This window comes from Anopheles stephensi, chromosome 2 (assembly GCF_013141755.1).
Source record: "Anopheles stephensi strain Indian chromosome 2, UCI_ANSTEP_V1.0, whole genome shotgun sequence".
Classification (NCBI taxonomy): domain Eukaryota; kingdom Metazoa; phylum Arthropoda; class Insecta; order Diptera; family Culicidae; genus Anopheles; species Anopheles stephensi.
In genome coordinates this window covers 6,370,322-6,386,692 of record NC_050202.1, presented here as the reverse complement: position 1 = coordinate 6,386,692, position 16,371 = coordinate 6,370,322, and the positions used below count along the sequence as shown (strand labels likewise).

Here is a 16,371-nt window from a genome sequence, read left to right as displayed (position 1 = left end):
AAAAAGTATTGTAGAGCCTAAACTTACAAGTAAACTAAGCCTCTAATATCTGGTAGCATTTAACGTAGCATTAACATATAGGAGGGTTTGGAGGTTTCGTCTAAACGGTTAAAAAATATACAATTCTGGACAAGATGGACAAACCACTCAGGTTAAGCGACTGCAATGGGTGTGCGCTGATATTCCAACGGTGGCCAAAGCCGGAAGGATACGTTGGTTGGGGTACGTGAAGATGATGCTGGATCCTCATGCCCCACCCTGAAAGCACTCGTCAGCGACCCATTCGTCACGAGAGGTGTAGGGAAGCATAGAGAACTCCTTGGCTAGATATCAGGTGAGGTCACATCTGGAGGAATGCACCCTTTCAAGTTTTTTCCAGAAAAAGAATTGTGCGACATGGTCATCTCTAACGGATGTGATCTATCTGGCTGGCAGGGCCAGTGGGAGGAGGATGAACTCAATCTCACCACAGATCTCTCTGCGTCCCTGGTTTCACGGGCTCCCGGTGAATCGCGTGCGTTTATTCGCATGATGTCTAGACTCATGTCGAACCATTATGCAATGCAATTATGCATTGTGTAGGCAGTGCCGACTGCAATGTTTGTAGCCGTAGCAACGGATATCACGACATTGACCACATCCTCTGTTCATGCGTGGAATTCGATGCGGCAAAACCGGGGTTACTATCAGCCGTTCGGGCATCAGGAAGATCCTCCGCGGTGCCAATATGCGACATCCTGGGTCAGAAGGACTACGAATACGCGAGGATCCTGTTTGGCTTCGCCAAAGAGATGGGAATCACCCTCTGATTTCTTCCCACCCTCCTATCCCGTAGTAGTACGTTTTGTGTTTGTACACTGGTACTTATTTCTTTTATTTCACTTAAAACACAATTAAAACGAACATTAAAACAAACGTAAAATACGAGGCCGCGCGCGAGCCACGTCTGTCCCGGAACCGTGATGAGCAGAGAGTCCCCCAAGGATCCGCATGATCCTTACTCAAAAACTTCTACGCTCTTAAAGCGCATCCCCGATCGTTACTAGAGCGAGACAGCCATATCCGCTACACATCGGATGCTGTCAGTTCCCAGACGGCATAGAGCGCACGGTTAGGCTACGCTCTAATCAGGATGCAACATCTCCCCCGTCTAATTGAGCTGATAGGCTCCAAGCCGACGCGGAAGTCTTCTAACTCGAGAAGACCTGCGTGGCAAATCTAACGGCCGCTGAGAGGTCCTACCCTTGTAACGGTTGGAAAGCTCGGGAGGATGAAACGATTGGGATGTCGTCACAGGGACATCCGTCGGGGCGCTCGGTGCTAGTGATGTTAATGCGAACGATGACGGTGGTGGCGCGGACGATTCGCACCTGCTTGTCTCCGATGCCGGCTGGGTCGGTTCATGTCGGGAAAACGAAGGCCATTCCGCTAGCAGCACGTCGAGCGGAATCTGATGCTTCTGGGTTGCACTGCCAGCGACACGTCGCCTTATTTGGTTTATGTGGCGCCGAAGTAAACGTCCGCTGTCCGCAATGACATCATACATAACTCTTCCACAGCTTCGCACGATCTTTCCAGGTATCCACTTCCAAGAGTTTCGGTGGAACGATTTTGTAGAAACGAGCTCGCCTGGTTGAAATCTCCGCACTGAAATAGAGGAGGGAGCAGATAATGAGTGTGACGATGGGGGCCGCAACAGCTCCAGTGCTGTTCTGATGGGGCGGCCGAACATTTCCTCAGCAGGAGTTTTCTGTTGGCTCAACTGCGCGTTTGGTGTCGATCTGTATGCCATGAGGAAAAGTTCCAGCGCTTCGTCCAGGGATGTCTCGTCGCTCTGGATCTTCCGCAGCGCTCGTTTGAGCGTATCGACAAAACGCTCCGCCTGACCATTCGATTGTGGGTGGAATGGCGCCGTAGTGACGTGGTCGATCCCGTTGCTGTTGCAAAACTCCTCAAACAGGCTGCTTGTAAATTGGGGCCCGTTGTCACTAACCAGCGTTTCCGGCATACCGAAGCGAGCGAAAATGTTCCGTAGCATGGAAATAGTGGCGGATGTTGTTGTGCTCGATGTTTTGTAGATCTCAGGCCACTTGGAGAAGGCGTCAACAACGACTAAAAAGTAAAAACCTTCCCATGGCCCAGCGTAGTCCACGTGTACTCTACGCCAGGTGCCCGTTGGTGTTGGCCATGCCGCTGGTGTCGCTCGAGGGGGTGCTTTTGCGGCTGCCGAACAAGATCCGCACGAGGCCACGTAGCTCATAATATCGTCGTCGATCATCGGCCAATACAGAAAACTTCGCGCGATGGCTTTCATTCTCTGCATCCCCGGATGTCCTTTGTGCAACTGAACTAAACAACGGGAACGCAGCTTCTCCGGGATGACCACTCTCTCCCCAAAAAGTACACAACCCTCAACGGTTGAGAGGGATTCCTTCCGATTGTGGTACCGTGCCAATTCTGCTCCGAAAGAATCGTCATGTGGCCATCCGTCTTGCACGTACTTGTGCACTTTCCGGAGCAAAGGGTCAGCCTGTGTAGCTACCTGCACGTCCCTGAAACATAGGGGAAATGAACTGAGCGCGTTAACGGCAACTGACCTTAAGTCCTCCTCTAATTCCACGCTTGCGATCACGTATTCGGCTTCAGGTTTCGTGTGGTGTTGAATTAGCCGGGATAACACATCAGCGTTTCCAAATGAGCCTGTTGGAATGTACTCGATGTCCATGTCGTACAGCTGAAGCGTAAGTGCAAACCTTTGGAGCCTGTTTGCCGTGTACGTTGGAATCCCCTTTTTGCTGCCAAATATGCGTACTAGTGGTCGGTGGTCGGTCTGAAGCGTGAAATGACGACCGAATATCATGCGATGAAATTTGGTTACAGCGAAAATTATAGCCAGTCCCTCTCGATCGATTTGGCTATAACCAGCTTCCGCTTTGCTGAGCGCTCTGGATGCATGCTGTACCACTTTTAAGGATCCGTCTGGGTACTTGTGAGATAGAGTTGCCCCTAATCCAACCGAAGATGCATCGGCGGAAACAACTATGTCACGCTTCGGGTCGTAGTGAGTTAGCAAGAGTTCCGATGATAAAAGCGCTTTGAATTGGTCGAACACCTTCTGGCAGTCTGATGTCCACTGAAACGAGCTTCCGTCTAGTAGCAACCTATCCAAAGGATAGCGTAAGTTGCGCATGTTTGGGATAAATTTGGCATAAAAATTTATCGCACCGATGAATGACCGAACACCTGTGACGTCTTTCGGAGGAGGTAGCTGTTTTATGGCGTCGATCTTGGCTGGGTCGGGTCGCAGGCCTCGGCTGTCGATGATGTGCCCAAGGTAACGGATTTCCGGCTTGTTGAATGCGCACTTTTCTTTTCGAATGGTAAACCCGTAATCCATTATGCGCTTCAGGGTTTCTTCAAGGGCGGAATCGTGCTCTTCCTGCGTTCTTCCTCCGACGATTACATCATCCATATATGCGGACACTCCATTTACACCGGCAAGCATTTTGTCCATTATTTGTTGGAAAGCACCAGGCGCCACTTTGATGCCTGGAGGGAGCCTGTTATAATGATACAGGCCTCGGTGCGTGTTGATGGTAAGCAGGGGTCGGCTCTTCTCTTCTATTTCCACCTGCAAAAATGCGTCGGATAGATCAATTTGTGTAAAGATAATGCATCTGGCTAGCTTTGAAAAAATGTCCTGTGGTAACGGAAGCGGATACTCATGAGGGTGTAGCGCTGCATTCAATCCAGTCGAATAGTCTCCGCATAATCGTAGTTTACCGTTTGCTTTCCGAACCACAACGACTGGTGCAGCCCAATCCGAAAAGTCACAAGGTGTGATGATCCCCAGATTTTCAAGCCGATCTAGCTCCTTGTTATCTTCCATCGCGTATGCGACCGGACGTTTCGGACGAAATACTGGTTGGCTATCCTGTCGCAGCTGTAGATGAATTTGCGCTTTGGTGCACAGGCCTGTTCCGTGAAAAACTGTCGGAAATTTTTCCTCCCATGATCGTGGTTCCGCTGTTCTGATGTGATTACAAAAATTATCCATTGGGATCGTAGCCAAACCGAAAAGATGAATAAGGTCAGCCCCGAGCAACGACAGATCGGCTTTTGACACACGGATTGTTGCTCGCTTGATCATGTTGTTTATTTCCACGTTGGCTTCGAACTCACCTTCAAGGCCGAATACATCTCCAGAAGCTGCTTTTGCTCTTACCTTCGGAGGGTTAAGGTGAGGCTTACCCAGTTGCTTCCATAGACGATAGCTGATGACCGAAATGTCCGATCCGGTGTCGAGTTGTAGTCGAGCTGGTTTTTCTCCGATCAGTAAGTTGACGTACTTGCGGTTCTGCTGCACGCTGCACACGTTGACTCGTACTACTCGAGATGATACGGCACGACGATGATCGAACCGCGGCCGTGCTTTGCGTCGGTGGGCAGAGCTGCAAAACCCTTCTCGATGACCCGTACGTCCACAATCACGGCACTTGTTGGCTCTGTAAGTGCATTCGCGGGTCCAATGAAGGGCACCACAAAGCCAACACGGGGTACGGGGTTTAGAAGTTTCGCTTCGCGGGCCTGATTTGGGGTGACGGTCGGTGTTGTTCCGGTAAAAGTGACGGCTGCCTTTAGCTTGCACCGCGTGCACTCTCTCACTGGCATCCGTAGCGATCATTGCACTATCCGCTTTCACGCGCATTAATCGCTGGCAATCCGCTGCTAGCTGCTCCAAAGTGGCGTTCTTCCTGTCTTCGATGGCGGCTAACAATTTCATCCTTATGTCCTGTACGCTTTCGTCCTTCAACCCACACACAAGGATGAGGCATTTAAAATCTTCCTCCGTCATTGAAGAAAATTCCGCATCGACGCACGCTTTGTTCACTCGACAGGTAAATGCTAGCAGGTCCTCGGTGCGCATTTTCGTTATATTAAAACACTTGAAGCGCTTGCTTAACACCGACTCCATTTTGCCGAAAAGAACGCTTAACTTGTCCACCATTTCGTTAAAGGTGAAATCTCTGGGTGCACGCGGCAATATGAAGTTGCTAAAACGGGCGTGTTCGGAGGTCCCAAGTTTGCGTCCTAGGAGTCGAACCTTGGCGGCGTCATCCAAGCGGGAAGCATCTTCTCTGAACAGGTCTACATACCGTGTGTACCATGATGCAAAAGTTATTCCCGCCTCTGGATCGTACCGGAACTCACTAATATTCCCCGCTAGGGCTTCCAATATCAGCTCCGGGTTGCTCGGCTTTGACACAGGTTGCTGGTCCGGGATGTGTGGCTGCAGTTGCTGTTGTTGCTGTTGCACGAGCTGTGATAATAACTGCTGTTGCTGTGCCATTTGCTGCTGCTGTTGAACCAGTTGCTGTTGCAAAAGTTGCAGCGTTTGTTGCAGCGGCGTTGGATCCGATGACACGTGCTGCGCTGGCTGGAGGTTGATGAACCCGGCATTAAGGATTCCATTTCGCGAGAGACGACGCTGCTCCTCGGTGATAGGCGTCTCTTCTGGGCTGGACATTCTGCGGCGTTTCTCTGCTTGACGTCGATCGTTTCCACTAATTCTCGTCGCCACTTTTGTGTTTGTACACTGGTACTTATTTCTTTTATTTCACTTAAAACACAATTAAAACGAACATTAAAACAAACGTAAAATACGAGGCCGCGCGCGAGCCACGTCTGTCCCGGAACCGTGATGAGCAGAGAGTCCCCCAAGGATCCGCATGATCCTTACTCAAAAACTTCTACGCTCTTAAAGCGCATCCCCGATCGTTACTAGAGCGAGACAGCCATATCCGCTACACATCGGATGCTGTCAGTTCCCAGACGGCATAGAGCGCACGGTTAGGCTACGCTCTAATCAGGATGCAACAGTACGCACTATTGATTGTCCAACCTAATATAGTATACTGTGTGTTTATTGTTCCTCGTTTGTCCCGCTCAATAACTCCTAAGCTGGTGTCAAAGCCGCATTCAAGAGACCTGAGGTCGCTATTGGCGGCCGTGCTGCCGGCGAAGTGTGTGTGTGTCTACTACCGCGATGGCTCAATGGGGTTATGGATGGGTCAGTGACGACGTCAGCACGCAATCCGGAACAAACGGTTTAGAGATTCGATGCTTCATCGAGAGTTCACCTGGGATAAGGTGCATTTGAACGGCAGGAGAAGGAAATGTCTCCTACCAAAATAGCATGCATCTAAGAATTATTTTCTTAGTAATAAGTATAGTCGATAAGATATGCGGCCTGGCCGTCACCACGTGAAATAAAAAAAATTTGAAGCTTTTATCAATCATTCTGTAGCCAAGGCGGAGTAACATCCGATCTTCTGCTTCCTCCTTGGGCATACTACCAACCTCGAAAGGTCTCGGTGACTTGATTTTCCCTATAGCAAGCAGCCAGCCCTGCGTTCGAGGGAGCGGTCTGGATGGGATTTGAACTCTGGTCCAGCCGTATAAAGACCGACGCCGTTATTGTATCTACCACCGGTCCACCCAGAAAAAGATCCAATGTACATGTGTTACATTATAGTAACGACGCGATCGTTGGAGGACGGCACGCGCGCCTATTGTCAGCTTGTGCTACCGGCCGCGAGGGAGCGCGTTGCTTCGGACGACATCGGCGGAGGGACCCGAAGCGAAGGATGACGTGGTCTGGCGTGACGATCGATAGAACGAGCAAAGGATCCTTCTTTTTGATCCTGACCAGCGGGCCAGGCGGACGAACTTTTAGTTTCGCAACAATAAAGTATACTAAAGAATCCACTCGCCTTTTTTATTGCCGGTCAGGCGTTGAAATTCGCAACAATATAACTTCAAAAGATCTGAAAGCATATAAATATTTAATTCCATTTGATATGTTTTTCTGGCGCGATCTAACTCTCTGTAGGTCACTCGGGAAGAAGTGAGAACATTTTGGTAGAATTTGAGCAAAATTTAATCCTAAAAGGATTCTTCTCTTTAGTTCTTCTCTTAAACTTATTGCCGCCCGTGTAGTTTTGCAGCTTCAAATTGCTGATAAGAAAAACCAGCCTCATCTGGGAATTCCGAACCGGCCTCTCTCCTCCCCATTGCAATTACAATAACAATATACATAATTTGCCAAAAAAAAAGGTGCAAAACCCCTTAACGGCGCACAACACCGCATAACATGCCCAACGGGTACGTGAGCTGAATGAACGGTCCCCGTGAGCCGTGGGTTAACATCCACTATTGATCTGTTTATGAAGTTAAGCTTCCTTCGAGCCAAACGGGTTTTACTTCTTGCACAAAAGAAGTCATTGTTGCTTCCTTCCGTCGAAGGTAAACGTCGAAGGCTTAGTCGCTGGCAGTGCCGATATGTCCCGAAACACAAACACCCTCCTTGTGGAAGTGTGCAGAGTGCGCCTTCGATCGGTGAGTGAGCTCGAGGTGAGATCATCAGCGAAGCTAGCAAACGGCTGGCAAGGCAGACGATCGATAGTGGACCGGTAATCAGTACCGGTTGTTCATTCGACCGCTTCACAAGCTTCAACTTGGCGTCCCACAGGTATTGGGGCTAACAGTGGACGATGCGCTTGCTAGCAATTCTCGCCATAGCGCTGTGCAGTGGTAAGTGATGGCCTGACGTACCTTCCTCGCCCCTTTCCAGATCATTGGTCTTGTCTCTTGCAGCTCTGGCAGCAGTCCTCGGATGTGATGTCCCGCTGGTGCACTATAAAACGATGAAATGCACCCCGGTCGGAAGCCGGCCCGATGGTTGCCCGGAACGGTACGACTGCCCGTCGATCACGGCACACGACAGCAGCAAGTGTTACTTTAACGGCAAAACGTACGACATCGACCAGTCCGTGCCGGACACGGAGGTGGCGCAATTTTGCTCCGCCCTCTGCTACTGCCGATCGTAAGTTGCGAGCGGAAGAACCGACCGACCGTCGTGGCTTCCATTTTAATACCGCGCTTCGTTCCGCAGGGCTAACCCGGTGGCGAAATTCCGCTGCGTGCATGTGGACTGTGCGGAGTTTTTCCAGCGCTTCGATTACGACAACTGTCTGCGGCAGTACGAACGGCAACGGTGCTGCTCGACCGGTAAGGTGTGCGGTGACGCCCGCGACAAGCTCGCGACGTGCGAGCTGGAGAATGAAATCTACCGGGAAGGGCAACGTATGCACTTCAAGGATAACAAGTGCCGGACCTGCATCTGTTCGGCCGGGTTCGATCGTAACGCGACCGATACGGATCCGAACTGTTACGATACGACCTGCGGGTTCGAGCTGTTCTCGGAGAAGCAGCTGTACGGCGGAGGCATCCCCGTGTACAAGCAGGACGTGTGCTGTCCTTGGGAGTGGCGTACGCGTAAGTGGCGTAGAGGGCTTTCTTCCGCGAGAGGAGCGACTCATTGATGGGGTTTTGCTTATTGCAGCGAAAGCAACGGATAGTGTTGTGAAGGGTGCTGGCAGGGTTGCGACGGATCCGAAGCTTCAGTGCAAGTACGGCAGTCTTACGCTGGATGTGGGAGATACGCTAAACATACAGCAGAAGGCCGAGGATCAGAAGATGACCTGTAGCTGCCAAGTTCCGCCCCTGATGCAGTGTGTGCTGAACTAAGGTAATGCTTCTGCACCGGGAGGATAACTTAATTCTTCTAAAAGCGTAAAGCTATGCACTGATAGCATGTGGGGAGGGAACCTTGAAGTGGTGGGAGAGTTAGTATCTTGTGTATGTGGAGCTATACATCCGATGAACCCTCACTTACCCTATCTACCCTACTTCCAGAAGATAAGTATATCAGAAATGCACACGTTTATTGAGCAAAATAAGAGTTACAGTGGTAAAATAGGAGTAAAATACATATTATCTGTCATATCACGATCAACATGAAGATCTTCCGCTACGCAGCCGTCAAGGTACAGTGCACCATCGGCGGAATGGCACAGAAACAGTCGTAAATCCCCACAGACGTAACCTCGGGAACTAATGACTCACCAACGCGTAAGGTTAAGTTGCCGTAGATGCACCACTGCTGCTCGATCGTTGCTCCATCCGAAGTTCTCGGAACCACGGAACGATTGATACGATCGTCGGATTTTGCTTAAACAGGAAATGGTTTAATTAACGCGCTGAACCTGTGAAAGTATCTTCCTACGGGATACTTACGCAGCCGCCACTCCCAAGGACAGCATCGCTTGCCGTAGTACACCGGTGCGCCTCCGTTTGCGATGACCGAGGGCGAAATCAGCTCAAAGGCACACTCGTTCGTGTAGCACTTTGTCCGCCCGTACGGATCACTCTCGTTGAAGTGCTGTGTGCATATGCACGTGAGGCAAGGATCGTCCCTAAACTGCATCCGTTCGCCCTCGTAGTACGTCACACTGCCGACGGTACACTTGGGCAGATGGGTCCGCTTTTCGCCGCACGCTTGCCGCGATGAGCAGCAATCGTTGGTGCGATACTGGCGCACACAGCCGGCCCGGTGTGGCGATAAGAACTCCGGACAGTCGATGTGGGCGCAGTGAAACTCGGCCACACCTCGACCCGCATTCCTGGGGACGAATGGTGTGAAGGAGGACGGTTAGGTGGGCTTACAAGCAGATCTCCCCCTCCCCCCCCCCCCCCCCCCGCCGGTGTACCAACATTTGACAAGTGCACAATGCCAAGCAGGACGACTTCACCTTCTCGTCCGGAACGTGCGCGTGCAGTTCGTACGTCTTCCCGTACAGATAACACTTATCACTAGCGCGATGCTCCAGCGTCGAACAGTTGAACCTGAAGCCGGTGTGTTGGAGAGTTACTTTTGCGAACCCGTACGCTCTATTACTGATCGCGCTGGGTTTTGGGACCCCAGAAAAGCAAAAACTTACCACCGTGGACATCCTTCCCGGTTGAGCTCTTCGCTTGGTTCACAGCCAAGGGTGGTGTAGTGTTTGGTAGGCACTGTACAGCTAGCTGAAACCGGCCCAGCTGTAAACCGGAAGCCGATGAAAGCACTCGAATATTCGGTGGAAGAAGCAATGGCACTCACCTCCCGCTACCAAACCGACGAGCACGTAGATCAAGAACATGGTAAAGTTTTCGCGTAACGATTCAACGTTCGGCGACCGGTGGCGTCGTCTGCGCACGCCACGCCAACACGAACAGGCTACCACTACTACTGGCTGGTGGGGTTTAGGTTTGCCGGTTTGTTGTTTCGCACGTTGATTTCCTGGACGTGATAAGCGACAGGCCACAGACGATTCGACGATCGAGTGAATGGGTTTGCTATGTCGCGTGAGGCTGCAATTTCGTTGAACTGCTGCAACTTACAACAACAATTTAAGGGTAAGGAATTTCAGGATAGGAATGGCGAGTCACGTGAAATGGTTGATTGGTTCCTTCGCGCGTGATTGGTATAGGAATTTTGCGGATGTCTGAGGTTATACGGAGAAATTGATCCGTTGGGAAGGATTAGTGAAATGGGTAAAATGGCGCGAGAGGAAGAACGTCTTGGAGTCTCTTCTTAGATCGGATTGAGGATCACTTTAAGGAACTTAGCCTGCCGGAATACTTTGAAACCGGAGTTACCTTGGAGGTAGAGCATTAGCTGAGGTAGAGACGATTTCAGAGGATAGTTCTACTCTGAGCTCAGAAAACGCAAACTGCAATCTAGTAGCCTTCGTGTCATGGACTACTTTGCTGTGGCAGTCATTGCGAGTAGATACTGGGATTTGGACACGTGATTATGCCATTATCATAAACGACACCATAAAGGCCTGGATGATGCCGATTCGAGCCGGTTTCCGTGCTCGATTTTTTTTAGATTTCGAATATCTTATACGCCAGACGCCCTAATCAGGATTCGAAACGGATTCCTTTATATGGAAATGTATTTAGAATATACTGGGAACACAGTGTGAAAAAGGGGGTCTTATCGTTATTGTAAGAGCAACAAAACAAAAAAAAAATCCTTTACCACCGCTATTAAATAATACATTAAGATCTTCGATTAAAAATATCACTAGCGTTTACACGTTTAGACCACCGGCCAACACCGGGCTCCTGTGTCCGTTTTGAATTGCTCTAGTGAATCGTATGCACTATATGCCGTAAGGGTTAGGCGCAACATTTTGTTTTCCGGTTTTAATTTCGCGCGGTAACACGATCTATTCCTGTACCTTTAGCTTCTGTATGCGACTAGACACGAATTCCATCTCGTGCGAATGTTGCGAACCCTCGAGCGAGTTGTCCACCCGTACATTCTCCAGCGAGCGGGATTTTTTCAACACAACGACCGGATTTTTGTACCGTGCTGTGTTGCTGCCACTGTTGCCCGGTGCATTGCTCGACACCTCCATCATTGCCGACGGTGGTTCACAGGTTTCCATCAATGTTGAGCTCGCGTTGGTGCTGCTTGGTGCTGAGCCACAAACAGAGGCGGTAGCTTCATGCGCCTTCGATGGGTCAGAGCTTTCGCTTTTCGTGCGTGTTCGATGGGGTATAAAGTAGGGACGCATCCGGCCGTACGGTGTGTAGCAGTGCGTTTTAGAAGACGTCTGTAATCGGAATCGAAAATCGTATTAAAATTACGACCTCCAATAGGGCGGCGGCTTTGCGTTCGCGCACCTCATTCTCGTAAACTCCCATAGAAAAGTGTACGGTATTGCCGCGATGATTACGCATTGCCCGAGGGCAAACGTTGCTGTAGGAATGGATCGGAACCGTTTTCGATGCATTACGGTCCGCGTTGCGTGTGTCATGATATGCGAAGGGAGGAAATATGAACGACCCTTCGGTGTAGTGTACATCTTTGGTCTGATCCGTCGCTTCCTGCTTTGTTTGGCACATCGATGAGAGTTGTGTTACTGGAACGCTAGTTTCGTCGTTTGACTGCAGAAACAGAATGTTTAAACTGATCAGTAAGCATTCATTGCCGGGATGGTTCAGTAAGACGTAAGTACTTACTTGCATTTTTAAGCCTTGTTAGAGAGAGAATGTAGGTCAAAAGATTTCTCTGAGTGTGTGGTGAACGTACTACACGTATTTGGCAAGCGATTAACGGTTTAGTTATGCATATCGGTATAATGAAACTCTTCAGATTGTTGGAAGTTTTCCTAGTCAGTGCTTTGTGTCTGTGTGCAGTGTAGAAACGATTCCCCTTCAGCACACCACGTCACGCAATCGCACACATCAGCTCGGCTATGGTGTAATCATACTGCAAATAGTTTTATTGCGCCCTTTTTCGTCAATCGCTACGTCGCATCATTACTGTTTGAAGAGAGAAACTCAATATTAATAACTTTATTGCGAAAACTAACCCATTTCCTGCTTACCACTCACGGTTCCTTGCCCTTACCCTGGTTGGTGTGATTATGCCAAGATACTGGCAAAACGAATATCATCCTGCACACTTCAGGGGTTCGATTTTCTTTCCTATTCCTTCTAATGAGTGCAATGGATCTGCAAAAACGAAACAAACTGTTTTATTTACCGATTTACAGCACTAAATTGCAGGGAAACACGTACGGATGAAAATATTATGAACGAACAGATGATTATTGTAAACAAACGCCCGTTTGACAGCTGAAGCTATGACACAACCCCGGATAATCGAGAGCGGTTGCGATGTTTGTTATTTGCACAGTGGGAGAAATTATGTTGCAAAACGGTAAAAGTACGAAGATTTGTATACTAAGATTTTTGAAAATTTATGACAAGAACCTTTATAAAACCATCAATTAACTGAGATTTTTGTTTATTCTTTATTCTTCTTGTTGTTTGCATAACGACCAGTTTGCTCAATACACTCCAAGTAACAAAAGAGTTAGCCCCTGCTACGAAGGATTGGTAGAGATGGGATTCGAAACCCGCTCTTACCTAGGACCATTGTACTAGGTTGAAGCGTGTTGGCACTAAAATCAAGCATGGCTTTATTTTAAAATAGTAATTTAAAGCAACCGGTAAATCATGTTCACACTATGGAGACAAATGATACGATTTTTAGATTTTTTAATTTCATTCGTTAAGAATAGCTAGGTTGTATTACTCTCGCGTATCTTTTTTAAATATTATTAATTATGTCTCCACCAGAACAAAAGAGGCATTTTAAATGTATCTTATGTATCTCATTGATGGATGAACGCACAACCGGAATCCTTTCAATATTTTGTTTCAATCAAAAGCAACGCATGATTTCTCCGATAAGGCTGCGGTGCGGTCTTACTCCACTTGCAGCCGAACACGATTGCCGCCCCATCCCGTTGCAGCTCTCCAAAGTGATCTCATAAACAGAGAAATCACATTTCCATAAATTATCATTACGCCCGGTACAATGAGCTCCATTTTTTCGCCATTTTGCCACCCTTCTTGCGTTGCGAGGGTCCTTTGAAGCACGGGCACACAATTTCCTCCCCCGAACCGTTGTTTTGATCGCTTTCACACCAGCGGAGCGAGGACCAGGGTCGCATCGCTTTTTTTATGCAGGGAGAGAGAGTATAAAAACTCATATGTGTTTTAAGCGTCTTTTGTGCAGTGGGGGTTTTTTTTTTGGAATATCGCTTGCGTATCCTACGGACAGGGGTGCGTATAAAAACAAACCCCCGAGACGAATCGTGCATTTTACGAGGTGTAAAAACGCTAAAGCACGCTAAGACGGTAATGTAATGTGGTGGCAGCGTAGGTAAGAACGTTGGTAAAACGAGTGTGCCCGGAGTGAAATTTGGCAAACATTTTCCTCGTCCGAAAAAAAGCGAAAGGGGGCCGCGTTAGAACACACAACCGAGGGTGGAAGCAAAAGATGCCAGCACACGCACACACGCGCGCTTAGACATGGAGAACAGAAGTCTGGTGGGTTGGGTGTTTGGGGACGCTCATAGAAGCACCGAAAGTAGCCAATAAATAATTTAATACAAGCAGCTTGTTAAGGGATCTCACACCGAAACCATCGGTGCCGCTCGGTGGACGTATGAGCAGGCCGGTTCGTTGGTAGCCGACCCTTGAGATCTCCGGTCCGGTGGAAGGGATAAGATTTGGCGCTCGGTACGAAACATTGGGCAGACAAAGTTTGGCTTTATCTTACCCCCGTGACAGTGGTAATAACCGTAGCAGCCGAATGATACTGACGAGGGCGATAATATGGCTTAGGATACGCTGCAGCACGCGTCTAGCCAGGATTGTCGTTGGGGACAATGCTCTGATTGCTGGCCGAAGGCGTCCACCCGCTCCAAGAATCCGGCGGTCGGCTCGCACGCGCTTGAGCCGACTGACTGAGGGACACACGCGAAAGAAATGAAGCTATCGTGGGATAAACTAAAGCCATCGCTGACCACCACGTGGTGGTGATGGTCGAACAGAGCAAAATCTATCCGTTGCCATGGTTTCAGTTTCGGGGATTATGCGTTTCATGCGAATCCTTAGTACTCCACGTACGGGGGATGTTGACCCTGCCCTATTGAGATCAGAACGAATGCTTTCTTTGCTTAGAATTTCCGTCCCGGGGCTGTGTACTCATAGTCAGCGCAAATACTACTACACAGCGCCTGTATGTAGGCAATTCGTAAATTTTGCTGGTCGTTTTTAGAGGGAATGAGTTTACTGAGCTAGAAGTAGGGCGCTCGCCAGCTTGAAGTTCCCCATTTCGACTAGTAAAACCACAAACTACGTCACATGTAATAACGGGTTTGGATATTTGAAGGGAAAAATTTCGTTCGTTAAACAAAAACCATGGCAAGGCATAAAGTTTGCAACTAAACTGCTGCCCATGTCCCCATATGATGTGATGCGGTCCATAAGTGGATGTCGGAGATTAGATTCACCACTGAACACAGGGTAACAATTTGTTTCCGGGGGACACCAAAAATGGGATATTCAATTTGGAAAAGTAATAAGACTGTTGTGTTTAAAGCGCAGTTTGATAATATTTATTTTCCGTATTTAGTATAATGAGGGATCAAAAGGACTGTGTGGAGAACATTTTGTATCATTCAGATAAAATCAATAAACCGGTTCCCGGTTGACTAATGCCGGTATGACGTCTTCCGGCCAACGCAAATCCTTTCCCTGATGTATCGTGTGTCAGAGAGACGGGACTAACTAGGCCACCAGGAGTAGTAATTACAGCACAAAAAGGACATCTAAAAAGTGTCCGGGAATCCGCTGGAACCCAGAAAGACGACCGTATAATTTATTAATTACAGTGTTCGGATAAAACCTTCGGATAGGTCTGCGTCTTCTGACAGACGAGTAAGAGAAACTCTTGATTAGTGCAAGATGGTGTAAATTGAAGGGTGTCGAGTGCACGTTACTGATTGGATTAAATAAGAAGGGGGGAGAGCAAACAAAAAGTATGATTTAACATAATAACTTCATTTTCGGTACACTATACCGAAGTTTGGTAAAGTTTGATCCATAGTTCCTCAAACTTTGCAGCTACATATCACAGGATACATTTACATGATTGAATTTTAACCTGCCGAAAGTTTTTTGTGTTACCTGGCGAAAAGCTGGCAAAAGTTTGATGCCAAACTGGCAACAGGATACTTTCGCTACTTGGCGCTAGCAGCAATAGCCTCTCGTAGACACACAAGGAGGGTGTTTTGCGTTACTATAATACCCGGTGTGTGTCTATCGATGGCAGCATCGTATCTTCCCGGTACGGGAAGGTTGCTGGCAGCTGGAAGCAAACCCATAACAAGATAGCTTCCCAAGTAAGTTTCACTTACAAGCACATCCTTGGAATAGTTTGTTACAAGATATTGTAGTTTGTGCAACCGTGAGCAAGCGTAGCAAGCATCCTACGGGACGATAAGGAAACCGATAAGGCTTGTTATCTGTTTGCTTCTTCAGGGTTCTAAAAGAAAACATACTTCAAAATATCGAATTTGTGGTCTGCTCTGTGGACAGTTACAATTTACGTACATGTGTCCAGCGTCGAGTGGACTTTGAAATGCGAAGTAATTTTCCCCGAAACTCGGGTACCCGGGACGTCCGGTCGGCGCCAGAACGCAGACCACGGACCATAAAATACTGAGAAAACTTTGGCATCGGTTTGGATTTCCAATCAAGGCACGCGATTTGTTCGCACGATTTATGACCATTTATAGTTGTCTGTTCGCGGAACTTGGCCCAGGGGCATCGTGTGTGTGTGTGTAGACATCTATTCGTGTTCGTATTTTGTATTCTCCATTTGATTCGCTTCTCCAAATAGCTCAATTTCGAGTAATTAGTAGTGCTTGATTGGAAGTAAATTAGGTCACACAGCTTTGAAGCTACTGTTTGCAGCTTTGCGCTATGCATATTAGATTAGAGTAGGTCTACGATAGAGACGATTTACTAATTTATTTCAATTATGAAGTGATACCTGAAGGTCCGGAAGAAGAACTCTCATTGAAAGTAATAAAAATCGCCCCATATATAATG

At 48.4% G+C, this 16,371-nt stretch overlaps 4 protein-coding genes across 5 annotated transcripts; 1 reads left to right on the top strand and 3 right to left on the bottom strand.

Annotated features, from left to right (window-relative positions):
* Window positions 1-862: 862 nt before the first annotated feature.
* LOC118503449 (uncharacterized protein K02A2.6-like) lies at window positions 863-3,866 on the bottom strand. The gene is made up of 2 exons (XM_036036719.1): window positions 3,784-3,866; window positions 863-3,631 (listed from the first exon to the last, which is right to left on the bottom strand). The coding sequence occupies exon 2, from the start codon at window positions 3,512-3,514 to the stop codon at window positions 1,151-1,153; it is 2,364 nt and encodes a 787-aa protein (XP_035892612.1). The 5' UTR covers window positions 3,515-3,631; window positions 3,784-3,866; the 3' UTR covers window positions 863-1,150.
* Window positions 3,867-7,358: 3,492 nt separating this feature from the next.
* LOC118503451 lies at window positions 7,359-8,820 on the top strand. Its single transcript, XM_036036721.1, has 4 exons — window positions 7,359-7,593; window positions 7,657-7,885; window positions 7,955-8,337; window positions 8,405-8,820. Exons 1-4 carry the CDS (start codon window positions 7,554-7,556, stop codon window positions 8,587-8,589), a joined length of 837 nt encoding a protein of 278 aa, XP_035892614.1. The 5' UTR covers window positions 7,359-7,553; the 3' UTR covers window positions 8,590-8,820.
* LOC118503450 lies at window positions 8,766-10,230 on the bottom strand. The gene is made up of 5 exons (XM_036036720.1): window positions 10,004-10,230; window positions 9,843-9,942; window positions 9,616-9,747; window positions 9,139-9,524; window positions 8,766-9,072 (listed from the first exon to the last, which is right to left on the bottom strand). The coding sequence occupies exons 1-5, from the start codon at window positions 10,041-10,043 to the stop codon at window positions 8,873-8,875; spliced, it is 858 nt and encodes a 285-aa protein (XP_035892613.1). The 5' UTR covers window positions 10,044-10,230; the 3' UTR covers window positions 8,766-8,872.
* A 588-nt stretch (window positions 10,231-10,818) lies between these two features.
* Window positions 10,819-12,567, bottom strand: LOC118503452. 2 transcript variants are annotated; one of them, XM_036036722.1, is made up of 5 exons: window positions 12,481-12,567; window positions 12,288-12,414; window positions 11,920-12,222; window positions 11,581-11,844; window positions 10,819-11,510 (listed from the first exon to the last, which is right to left on the bottom strand). In XM_036036722.1, the coding sequence occupies exons 3-5, from the start codon at window positions 11,923-11,925 to the stop codon at window positions 11,121-11,123; spliced, it is 660 nt and encodes a 219-aa protein (XP_035892615.1). In that variant the 5' UTR covers window positions 11,926-12,222; window positions 12,288-12,414; window positions 12,481-12,567; the 3' UTR covers window positions 10,819-11,120. The 2 variants fall into 2 exon arrangements, with proteins under 2 accessions (XP_035892615.1, XP_035892616.1); XM_036036723.1 differs by having other exon boundaries at window positions 10,827-11,510; window positions 12,311-12,414.
* Window positions 12,568-16,371: the final 3,804 nt, after the last annotated feature.

Excerpts from the sequence above, each read along its gene's own strand:
- LOC118503449 (XM_036036719.1), bottom strand. The coding sequence starts at position 3,514 with ATGGACAAAATGCTTGCCGGTGTAAATGGAGTGTCCGCATATATGGAT.
- LOC118503451 (XM_036036721.1), top strand. The coding sequence starts at position 7,554 with ATGCGCTTGCTAGCAATTCTCGCCATAGCGCTGTGCAGTG. Across the intron at positions 7,594-7,656 it reads CGCCATAGCGCTGTGCAGTG|CTCTGGCAGCAGTCCTCGGA; the intron begins GTAAGTGATGGC and ends TGTCTCTTGCAG. Across the intron at positions 7,886-7,954 it reads GCCCTCTGCTACTGCCGATC|GGCTAACCCGGTGGCGAAAT; the intron begins GTAAGTTGCGAG and ends TTCGTTCCGCAG.
- LOC118503450 (XM_036036720.1), bottom strand. The coding sequence starts at position 10,043 with ATGTTCTTGATCTACGTGCTCGTCGGTTTGGTAGCGGGAG. Across the intron at positions 9,748-9,842 it reads CGGGAAGGATGTCCACGGTG|GTTCAACTGTTCGACGCTGG; the intron begins GTAAGTTTTTGC and ends CACCGGCTTCAG. Across the intron at positions 9,525-9,615 it reads GCATTGTGCACTTGTCAAAT|GAATGCGGGTCGAGGTGTGG; the intron begins GTTGGTACACCG and ends ATTCGTCCCCAG.
- LOC118503452 (XM_036036722.1), bottom strand. Across the intron at positions 11,511-11,580 it reads TGGGAGTTTACGAGAATGAG|ACGTCTTCTAAAACGCACTG; the intron begins GTGCGCGAACGC and ends TTCCGATTACAG.